Source organism: Phaenicophaeus curvirostris, chromosome 3 (genome assembly GCF_032191515.1).
Source record: "Phaenicophaeus curvirostris isolate KB17595 chromosome 3, BPBGC_Pcur_1.0, whole genome shotgun sequence".
In the NCBI taxonomy this organism is placed as follows: domain Eukaryota; kingdom Metazoa; phylum Chordata; class Aves; order Cuculiformes; family Cuculidae; genus Phaenicophaeus; species Phaenicophaeus curvirostris.
Genome location: NC_091394.1, coordinates 21,358,578 through 21,370,578, shown reverse-complemented (window position 1 = coordinate 21,370,578; position 12,001 = coordinate 21,358,578). Strand labels below are relative to the sequence as shown.

The window sequence follows — 12,001 nt, the reverse complement described above, 5'->3', positions numbered from 1 at the left end:
CAAGTTTCAACTGCCACCATCCAATTATTTTCTTAGCGTGAGAAGTATGTGCAACACCCTATTATCTCTCAAAAAAAAAATTTAACACAGAGATTTTCAATTTGAGTACTGTCAGATACATAGGTAAGTTTAACAAAAAACTATTTTCCCCTTGTAGTAAAGTAAAGCAGTAAGCATGTCCTTTTCTGACAGAGTCATCAAAGAATTTAGAGTGGAAGTGGCCTCTGAAGGCCATCTGTTCCAATCTCCTTCTTAAAGCAGGACTAACTGACCAAGTTTTTCAGGGGCTTGCTCAAATCTGTTTTAAAAACTCCAGCTCCCAAGGGAAGAGATGCCACTGCCTCTCTGGGCCACCTGCTCTACTTGGTGCTTTCTTACTCTGGCTGTAATACGGTCTGCTTATATCCATTCAGAACCTTCCTTGCTGCAACTTTTTCCTGTGGTCCTATTGCTCAATTTCTCCAAGTTTGCCTCCATCCTCTGCAAATACCAGGTACATAACTAGACTTCTCTGGTTTTGAGTCTGTAGCATGGCCTGAGTGTTCAGTCATAGCTTCAAAATGCATCACACACAATACAACTGGCAATTATAATGAGCAAAATGCTGTATTTATTTCTGAATATCTCTCTCAGATCTCTGTTCTGCCTACCTCACCCATCAGTTAATTCATACCCTACCAATTTCTCTCCTATTTCTCTGAAAACCCTATAGATTTCTCTCTCTACTCCATTCTCCACAGCAGGTTACAACTGAAAGCTGCACTACATTGAATTAATTGTAGCAAAAGTCAGCCCTGAGTATTACTAGTTCTTTCCTGCCCCACCTCAGCTACTACCTATCCACACATGTAATTTAAACGCAATGTCAGTTATCCTGTACTTGAAGTTCCTTAACACCGATAACTACATGAAGGGCCAAAGGGCATTATTCAAGTGATTATCTTGTATCACCCTGGCACTCCCGAGGAACTTATAGAACACACCATACTAACAGAGAGTAAGCTTATAGTGATCAGTCCCCCTTTGGCTTTAGGCCAAACATTATCATGTGGATGTTTATTGTCTCGTTCTCCGAACAAAAGCAGTACATTTGAGTCCAAATATAAAGAAGATTAAGTGTAAGCAGCAGATAAATAAATTCAAAGCAACTTTATTCGGGTATAAGACAATTTGATGACTGGCAGCTCCTTCAAAGCGTGCAAGCAATTTTAATTATTTCCTGTTAAGCCAAACAGGACCCTTTCCACTTGGGCTGGCTTCACTCACCCACCATCACACACACCACAACACACGATCACATTTTTGGAGAAGAACAAGAAATCCCTTACTTTTGACTTGTTGTTCAGGTGCTTTGATATGCGTCACCATCCCTGGCATGTTTACACTGTTCCTGTGCAGGTATTTCAGGAAAACATCAGCATTCCTCCGAGCCAACGTGCAAGCCTAGAGAGTCAGTGGTATTACTTTCTTTGAAAAGGGACACATATACATCCAGAAAGAGATGAAGATCCTTCCTCAACTCACTTTTGTACATTTCCTACCATTTCCAGTTTTATAAAGCATTGCTCATTAAATCCATCTACAAGTAAGCCAACCAACTAAAATAATTTTCCCCAACAAATAACAGTTAAACCTTACTTATTGGGCAGAAAAAAAACCCCAAACAAAATACTATTTCTTTTTATCTGAAAATACCAAGAAACAATTACCTGCTTTAGACCTTTCAGCATGACTCAGAGCTCACAGAGAACTTTGTTTTGTGTATGTGCCATGTGCCACTTGAAGTTATTTATTGCATAAAGAGAGTGCACATGTGTATGTAATCACCTGGATATTCCCAAACATCCACCACTAATTTAAACAAAAAGTATACATTCTGATAAAGTGAAACTAAAGAGCTGAAATACTAAGCTGTGCCCTTAAAATACTAAGGCAAGGCCTTGAGAACCTTCAGTCCTTGCTGCCTTATTGTCAACACTCTGCTCAGCTGCCTTCACCTTAATGTATACCAAGGTATACATGTAGGTTTGCTGCCTTATTTTAATGAATAGAACATGAAATGCTATTTTAAAAGATTAGATAAAGGTAGCATAGTTAGATCAAGTAACAGAGACACTAAGTCATTTCTCAAACTGTTTTAATACAAAGGCTGGAAACTCACATGCCAGCTGCAGAAAGATCTATTTGACAATATACTTACAGCTATGCTAACACGCTTTTGAATGTCTTCATCTGTGCACTGACAACAAAACATTACTAACAAAATTAAGCTTTATGCTCCAATGACTTTCAAGGTAATGCTGGAAAAAAGCCTTTGGTTACAGGGTTAAGTTACACTGCTTTGCAAGCATCTTTACACATTTACTCAGAATGTTCAATAACCTTCTTCACTAGGACATTAGTTGGAATGAAAACTTATCATTTATCTGCAGAATATTACACAAACCCAACTGCTCTCAGATGCTTGTCTAGCAATTTCTTCCTTCAGTACTCTACTTTAGTCCAAGCACATTTGAGAGCTTCTCTGAAGCACAGGCAGCAATGGTGCTATGTAACTGTCACTTCTCTTCCAAAGCAGCAGTCTTTAAGCATTCTTTAGAATGACGGTTACTCAAAGCAGTGATTTCAGATTCCTTTTCAGTCACAGTGGGAGACCCGACATCTATTGAAGTTCAACAGGAAATATATTTATAAAGCTGGCTGCAGTTTTATGCACTTGGCAGTATTCTCCTAATTGCTGTCACAAACAGTTAACGAGCCATTTCCCACATCTTGGCAGTTTGGGACAAGCCTGTAGCTTTTGAATGGGCACTGTTGCTTTCCACATACTAGCGTGATAAGAGTAAGCATTTGACCGCATGGTTTCCAAGACACAGAAGACCACAAAAAAAATGGCAAATCCTACCTTTAGGAACGCCTCCTTCTGCTCCAGGTGTTTGCTTATCATGGGAGTAACGTGATCTGTTTCAGAGTTAGGACCTAGTTTGTCTGCTCCCCCACACCAGTCTTCTTCTCGCTTATATTCTTGTTCCAGACTTTCCAAGACGCTGCATACCTGTCAGGAAGAAGATGTCCAACTCGAATATAATTCAGTAAGACAAAAATTCCAAATTCAAGCCAAAAAAAAAAAAAAAAAGAAAACCAATCTACCCCTTTCAAGTACCTTAGCTTCTGACATATTCTGACTGTAACTTAAGAGAAGGCAAAAATCTTTGGCTGCAGGCTTGCAAGCATTGGCCTGCTTTTGTGGAATTGCTTAGAGGGCTATCCCTAAATTTGCTAATCTTTCTCCACTTCCGTGACTCCATAGTTCAGGACGAGCTTAAGAAATGATTGCAGAGGTAGCAACCCTGTCAACCCCCCTCCATCTCTTCCGCAGACCACATAAAGCTGATTTTTCTCTGACTCCCACACGTAGACCAGAATTAGCCATTTGAAGTATTGCCATTAAATCCTCCATGTAACTTGTTTAGGCAAAACTTCTTGAAACAACCAGAAAACCAACTAAGCAGTTGTACCTTAAAATATTTCACAGGAGTCTTCTCAATTAGAAATAAGAATCTGAGGAATATTAACAGAAGAGGTGACAGAAGAGGCTGATGAAGATTTGAGTCTTCACTACTAGCCACTGCACTTTGGTAGTCTGCCTTCTTCTGAAGTTTGCCAATTGAAGCAAGTATAGCCCCATCAGCTACGTTGTAGTCCCTTAGTAGTTAGCACAATTTGTCTACTACTTACGTATCATAGAATGGTTTGGGTTGGAAAGGACCTTTAAAGATAATCTATAAACATCTTTCACTAGAGATCAGGTTGCTCAAAGCCCTCTCCAACCTGACTTTGAGTATTTCCAGGGACGAGGCATCCATAGCTTCCCTGGGTAACCTGTTCCAAGGTCTCACCACTGTCATGGTAAAAAATTTCCTCCTAACATCTGATCTAAATCTACCTTCTTTCAACTTGAAACCACTGACTTCTCTCCTGTTACTACAGGCTTTTGTAAAAAGGCTTTGTCATATAAGACCATTTTATACACTGAAAGCCTGCAAAATATGGTTTCTTTTTTAAGGCAGCTGGTAAGAGGATTTTTTGCATTTTTTGTATAACTGCAGTTGTTATCAAATTAGTAAACACAAGCTAACCTACTCAATCTTTTCTTTAGGTAATGCTGTTTTATGCCACACTGAAGAATTAACCAAGGCTGACACATAGCATTTCTGTACCTGTTCAGAAGTTTTATAGAAGGCAACAGATGCATTCACAAGCTTGAGACGGTCCTCCATCTTTAGCATCAGTTGTTGCCAATGGGAAGCAACCTTCTCTGCACATTCCCGGATCATATCCATGTCATAGTGATTAGCCTGCAGCATTGCCTCTGCCTTCTGCTGAACCTGCAGGGCACTTTGATGCGTTTTCTGACAAAAGGTGAAAATTCAGGAGTTCAGTGGAGCACTTCATTTCCTTGAAGATCTCAAAGGCTCACATTTCCACTGTGTCAATGACACTTCTATACACATGCACAAACACCCATTAATTAAAAGTAACTGCCTGACACTAGTCACTACATGAACTCACTTAGGCAAACACAAAGGAAATAAATACTGTAGAAGTTTATCATAAAATCAACAAGGATTACCAGTTTACAAGCTACAGACGCTGCATAGCTTTAAGTCACACATGGCATACCTACATTGCAGAACACTTTGTTAAAATTAGGAATTTCAGGTTGATTTTCTTTTCCTTCATGGTGAGGAAAAAAGATGGAATGATTTTATCTTATTTTTGCTTGATTACCATTATTGTCCTCACAGCTTTACCACCGTCTTTTGCACATTAGCAGCGAGCAAATGAAGGTGCAGGCATGCAGGACAATACAAACAACAACTCTCCATTCATTGTAAGGAAATTTTTAACTGTAGTTCTTTGCATAAACATATGCTTGCCTAAAATCTGGACTATATCAAACGATCCAAAAAACTCTTCTTTAAGTTGACAAACACCTAGAGATCTCATGATTTTTATACTTAACAGTTACCAAAGCTCTCAAAATGAGGGTGCATACAGTACCCTCAACAAACCAAACCAAAATAGAACAAAACAAACAATAAAACTCAAACCAATCCCCTTAAAACACAAAGAGGGGGAAACTTTAAACTCCACTGAGTGGCAGACAAACACGAAGAGCTATTACACAACAGACTATTTCTGAAAATAGTTTTCCCAAATAATCATAATGTTGATTAATATTTCAACAACAGTAAAGTTCTTAAAAAGAAGTGTGCTATATGTAATCAGTACAGTAACACCCTGAACTCAAAATACCGTAGCATTCACCTAACAGTATGAAAAAGGGCAGAAGAGATACATCTCCTTACTGCAGTGCTATTTACAGAGACTCAGAAACTCTAATACAGGGCTTCTTGGCTATGGTCACTGAAATGGTGCTTTTACCTCTATTGCATGTTGAAACTGCTCATGTTCCCTCTGTAACTGTTCTGCCTCCTGCAAAGAGCTAGCAGTGATAAGCCCAGCATTTAACATCGACTCCCCGTTTCGGATCCAGCCCAAAACCTGCAGCAAAAGAGAAGAACATGACACGTGCAATTACACTTCCAACCAGCAAGAGAACATCATTTCTAGGGACAAAACCACTTCAGATCACATGTAGTACTGGAATTGATGACTAAATAATTTATTAATTACATGTTTACAGTGAATTATGCATTGAATAAACACAGTGAATGACATTCACTATAATTTCACTTAGCTGACAACTGCTACCTTTCAGTTAACTACTACGTGCTTGTGATTTCAGCTTATACTCTGAACAAGGCTGTGGTTCTGAATGCCATTTCTGTCACCTGGAAAACGAGAATAAGTTATAAGCAATATTAGCCTAAGAGCCAGTGTGAGGAATGTAAATTGAGGATGTGCAGCTTGGTAAAAAGTAAGGAAATAATTTTGGATATTAATGTTGAGAAAAATGTGAACACTGAGTGTCTTCTAATTGCTTGAAGATTTTTTGTTTTCAGGGTGTGCTTTCTTTGCATGTCCCCTGGAACCAGAAGACTCCTCAGGTCGGGAGAAGCCTCCTAGTGCATTCCTTATCAACAGCAAGAACATGCAACCTTAAGGCTCCTCCCTAAAGATCTGTGCCTGTTCATTTCTCAAAACCTCCAAGAATGGACATCCCACACTCTCACCAGACATTTTTATCACCATAAATCTTCTTTCTAATGTCTAACACTCACATGTCTCACTAATTTCAGTTCATTTTGGTTTTCCTGCCCAAGACAGACAAAACCCCATATATATATATATATTTTTCTGCCACTTAGCATCAGCTTTGTTTTTCCCTCAAGGACATTACATAACTCTGCCCTCTAGATTGCTCTTCTCTTGTTGACCTCAGTCTCTTTAACCTCTCCCACGTGAAGTGAGCCACCTAATTTTTCTCACTGCTCTTTGGCAAGCTCTCTTTAGTTGATAATCATCATTTTGATCAAAATCTTTCAAATACTAAGTAAATCTGGCCATAATTCAGGTTATTCACTGTCATCTGTACAACTTTTCTATGGGACCACTGCCCAGCCAGTAATTAACCCTGTGCTCTATTTGTTCAGCTGATTATTCCTGTCAGTACATCATGCTCTGTATTTGTCACTAATAAAATTTATATCGTTCTTGCAGTGCAATTCTCCCATACATCAAGATTATTCTGAACTGTAATTCAGTGCCTTCTGATGAAGTTAAATCCCTTTTCCAGCTTCTTTTGCATTTATCTTGAAATTTAAAAGCATAATCTTTGCTCCAACATGTAGATTTTCTGACCGAAAACATGAACCAGTATCCAAATACAAACAGACTTGTACAGATTTATTTTTTTTTTTAAATTTTGCAATCTGTTTTCCAATCCAGTGAGTCTCCTAATAACTTTTTGTTTTGAGTATGGTTTTCCAGCAAGTTATCATTCTTGGTAATATAGTCTCACATGACATTCTCATAGTAAGCTAGGACTAGACAGACTGAACTAAACTATTGTAAAAGCTTTACTTTTTTTTTAATCTATGTCCTCTGCTTTTTCACCTCTACCCAGAAAACCAGTTGCATTGTCAGGAAGAAAGAGGATTTATCAAGGGGAAAGCTATGATTAACAAATCTATGTTAGTCTTTTCTACCCTCCTCATCACTGTTCAGGTTTAATTATCTACTTGTTTCAATATTTTTCCTGGGAATTATGTTAAACTAGCTGACCTATAATCCTCACTTAGCTAATCCTTTCCCATGTTTCAGAAGTAGATGTTGAGCTCTGGGCCTCCAGGATCTCATCCAACCTCCAGAAGTTTAGAAAAGATAGACACTAACGTCTCTGCCATTATTTCAGGCAGTTTTCTAGGTATCCTAGGGTGAATTCCTTTGGGCTCAGTTCATTCAAAAATAAACAGTTTAAGCACACCTTCTCTAACTTCTTCTAACAAACCAATTTTAGACCTTTAACCACTGATAATAAATATATTAACTATCAAATTACAGTTGGCCCATTAAGCAGCAAATCAGTTTGCTCTTGTAACAGCAAATACTTTCATTCAGTGATCTACATACAACACTATCATTAATCCTACTGTGCCAGGTTATTGCTAAGTGAATCACGATGAACATAACCACAGATGGAACATGGGCAGAAACCAGGAACAGGACTTCTTAAAACACAAATCCTTACAAACAAACATATGTGGTCTATATTCAAAGTATACTCTAGCCTACCTTTAACAGCTTGGAGCAACTGAGGTCTAGCCATCTTGACACAACATCCACTCCCTCAAATCTGCATCACAATCTCATCTTTTGTCTTATGTTTACCCAGACTGCAATATGGTTGCATTAGTGATGTGGTTTTTCCCACTTCTGTCTGTACAATGAATTGCTAAGAAGTTGTTGCTTTCTTAAAAATCTAAACTTGAGCTTCATTTTCAGTCAGAGCTATCAGTGGGTGGGAGATTTACAAACGTCTTACAGAATGACCTGTAAACCCCACACTATGTGTATGATGGGTATTCCTCTGCAATCCATGATGCTCATTATTTGTTTCTATCCATCAAAATACTGAACATTTGTTCTGCAAACAGAGGTTTTAAACATGTGTTTCTTTCTTGTCACATTTAACTTGCATACAAACAAAACTAATAGAGCAAGGTACACACTTTATTGTGGGAATATGCAATAGCACGTCTTCAAAATATTACCCAAGTCCTTTATTCTGTTCCATAATTGACTGTTTCAGTATCATGGGAATTAACTATTTCTTTTTCTTATTAACTCATCCCACCCTAACCTACTGGTGTACCGCAAAGGGATGAGACTGCCTCAGCTGGCATTCACATTTCTTCTTTTCTTTGCAAATGTTCACTTATTTCCTTCATCCTCAAGAGAGCACGCAAGTGAGTACAGAAATTATCCTGATCAACTTTTTCTAAACCGTTACTTGTGTAGAAAGAGGAATATGTAATTTGTATCTACGGAGATGAACAAGTGCTCAGAGGGATAAAAGGTACTTGAATAGGGTGAGCACAGAGTTTAACTAGAAGGTCATATATTTGATTAACACCACAGATTGCACTGACAGCAGGCAATACCAGTTCCTTGCATTCCTTTCATTTAAGATCACACAAGAGTAACCAACTGCTGCCTGTGAATACTTTGGGAACCTTCTATTCACCTCCTCTATCCTAACTGCACCCCTTTCATATTACTTCACAACTTGGGAGTTCTCATTCAGGAAGATGAATTTTTTTAAGAGCTCATGACAAACAGAAAAAGAGTAAGCTGCATTGGGAGCCATTATGGGACACAGTAATACACCAGAGTCCAGTAGACTTCTGTGATGCTGCAAAGTGTGAGCAAGATCAAAACCTCTTACCTTTCTAGTGTTTTGTTTCTTTTTCAAACTTGCATCTACTTCAGTGTTTTTACCCACAATATCTCAAACTCACCGAAGTTTTATGTGTTTATCAGATAAAGGACCTCAAAATTTGCCACTTTATTGCCAAGAAAAGCAAAACTTCGTTTTCCTTCTCCTGGAAAGTAAACCCTGCTGATATTATGTTATCATCATTCACAGATGTCTCAAATAATATACCAAAAAGTATTAGGCCAGCGTTCATTCAGGGAATATAAGTTTCTTACATGCTCAGAGTCCCTCCTTCCTCCAAATGCAAGGCTTTACACAGCAGAAATTAATTTTCCTCCTCTGTTTATGGGCACAGAGCTCCCCAGGAGGTGTGGAACAGCTCTGGGGGTGCCCCCCAGCACCCATCGTACCTGCTTGACCTCGGCCTGCAGGTGGCGCAGCTGCACGCACTGCTCCAGGTGTTTGCGGTGCTGCTCGGCGGCCAAGTCCAGCTCCTGCTGCTTCTCGTGGAGGAACTCCAGCAGGTCCTGGACACGAGTTGCCATGTCTACGTCTCTGTCACAAAGCAGCTCAACACCTGTAACCAGTCAGGCATTTATAAGTCACGGACAAGTCTTCCAGAGACAAACAGCCTGCTCCTACTGTCTTACACTAACTTTTCCAGTTCCTTCCCAAAGCTCAACTTAATCCTCGGAGCATTTGCTTAAGCAAGCATAGGTTTTCTGCACTCCTTAAAAATGCAATAATAGCTTTTTAAAAAGAAAAGAAGCCTGAGATTTAACCTCCTAAGTGATGGCAGACAGTTAAAAACAAGTGAAGCATAAGAAACAAAAAAGGAAGACTTCGTAACTTGAAAGCTGAAAAGTTTAGCTTGATTGCATTGTTGCGATTAGCTATAAAATTAACTCCTTGCTATTTACTCTGATTTTATTGACTTCGTGAGCTGAATCCCTTTCTTCACCATCTAAACATCTTCAGGTGTTGCCACCTTTTACAGAAAAAATATGTGCTATAATAACAGTATATTCTTATGAACACTATCAAATCATTTGAGTATAAAGGGGAAAAAAATAAGTCTACAAGTCTCCAGTATACAGTCAACCACCATCTCTGTCATTTGCATGCATCCCATGGAGAAACAACTGCACAATTTTTAAAGAGCCACTCCCCGGAATAGCATGAAGAAGACATCTTACCAGATGCCTGCACTTCATTGACATACTGCAGCAGATCCTGCCCTTGGTGGATGACATCAAAGGTCAAGTTATTCATGGTGAGGGCTTTGTCTGCATGGTGCTGGAGCCTCTGTTCTGCTATTGTAAGATCTTCAGTGTCAAAGTCATTCATCTGCTGAGAGAGCTCATCGTTCCAAGACTCAAGATCTGAAATTATCTGAGGGAAAAAGGAGGAAGACAATGTTCAGTTACCCATTGCACAACGCACCCTTATTTCCAGTGTTGCACGGAGGTCAGGAACTTGTGTCGTTTATTGTTGATTGACTTCATTTATCAGGTTCACCGTGGTTTAGACAGGCTATTGTATGCATTAATTTTAAATTTTGGCAAACAATCCAGAATAATCTCTTTGAGAACCACTACAGCTCTCCTTCAACCAGTGCTTGCAATACTATGAGGATCCTTGCCTTGTTAAGGTACTCCTTCATTGACATATAACTTGTGAAACAGATAAAGTTAAAATGTTTTTATCTCCACTTTTAAAGTAAAACTATATTTTCACTTCTTCAGACTGCACCTAGTAATGATGCATACATCAAAAGCCATCTTAGCTTTCATTTATGCCACTCTCATGCCCTTTTACAAAAAAAACAGCTCTACTCTTCTGTGACCAGGAAGCATCAGGCTTTGTGAGCAACTCTGACTTCTGCCGGACAACTGAGAAGCACTACTCGTCAGAAATGGCAAGGTACTTAGCGAATGGAGCAAAGCCAAAAAATACTACTTTATTGCAGTATTACTGTAACTTCAGAGTTGAATTTGCTGAAATCATTCAGCTACACTTCCATTTAGACTTTAATTCTGGATTTCACTCTTAGTCATAACATTTCCAAAGAAAGGTAGCTAAGGAAGTATTATATTTGTTGACACATGTGTTGCAACACTAAGTCCTCTTTGTTCACACCAATGTGTTTTCCAAGTCATATACCAAAACCTGGCAGAAATGTAAAATATTCTTTATAACTAGGACAAAAAAACTAGTTTTAAATCTAACAGATAACACTTATAATCATCATTGATCAAAGTGGGTTAAGTTCTTATGACACAGGTTTGACACATCAGTTATTCTGAATAAGTCTGTATGACACACTTAATCCTTCAAGCTGGTAATGAATTTTTTTCAGAATTTTCAGCACGGCTTTGCCACAAACTATGGCAGTTCATTGGGAAAGCAAAATTGTACATAACAAGAACCAAGTATGGCTTAGCTCCGAAGTTCTACGATTTCAGGAGTAGGACAAACTGATGTGAATAGTGCTAAATGACAGGATAACATCTATTTAAGCAGCAAGACACAACAAAAAGAGTATCTGATTAAAGGGATATTAGCAACAAACTAGCTGACTGCATAAATATTTAACTAAAGTCATTTGTTGTCAGTAAAAGGAATACGCCACTACACTTACGCCAAGTGGTTAATCAGAGCTGTGAATTTACTGAGACAGTTAAACTATAAAAGAAATTCCAGGAAAACAAGCCTCATGGAACACTGAGAAGAAAGCAAAGTTAAATCATCTGTGTAAAGTTTTTGTAGTCAGCTACAGTCTTTCTTGAAGGCTTGTTTCCATTCTGCTCACGTGGTACCATAAAAAATAGACACATCAAGCAACTATATTTTAAATTGTAGCATCAGTGAGTTTATTTTCCATTTTAAAGGTGTTCTGCAAAAATGTTACTAGATTCACTAAGTATTCAAGGTATTCATAGTGCCATAATAAAAAATATCAAACAACTAGGGCAATCACCAACACTGATCAGCTAGCTCTACCCAAGTGAAAACAGGCAGAAACTCATGTTTCAGGGGTAACACTCAAACCAGAAAAGCTGATGGACAAGGGAAAAATACAGGACAAGGCTATTA

The 12,001-nt window shown here is 38.6% G+C and overlaps 1 protein-coding gene across 4 annotated transcripts in view; it reads right to left on the bottom strand.

Moving 5' to 3' along the window:
- TRIO (trio Rho guanine nucleotide exchange factor) overlaps positions 1–12,001 on the bottom strand; it is a 249,264-nt gene that overhangs the window by 101,276 nt on the left and 135,987 nt on the right. For all 4 annotated transcript variants that reach the window (XM_069853494.1, XM_069853496.1, XM_069853497.1 and 1 more), the window contains exons 14-19: positions 10,102–10,297; positions 9,316–9,482; positions 5,449–5,568; positions 4,221–4,412; positions 2,906–3,055; positions 1,329–1,443 (exon numbers count right to left, since the gene is read on the bottom strand). In XM_069853494.1, the coding sequence (XP_069709595.1) occupies positions 1,329–1,443; positions 2,906–3,055; positions 4,221–4,412; positions 5,449–5,568; positions 9,316–9,482; positions 10,102–10,297 (940 nt within the window). The remainder of the gene's footprint in view (positions 1–1,328; positions 1,444–2,905; positions 3,056–4,220; positions 4,413–5,448; positions 5,569–9,315; positions 9,483–10,101; positions 10,298–12,001) is intronic.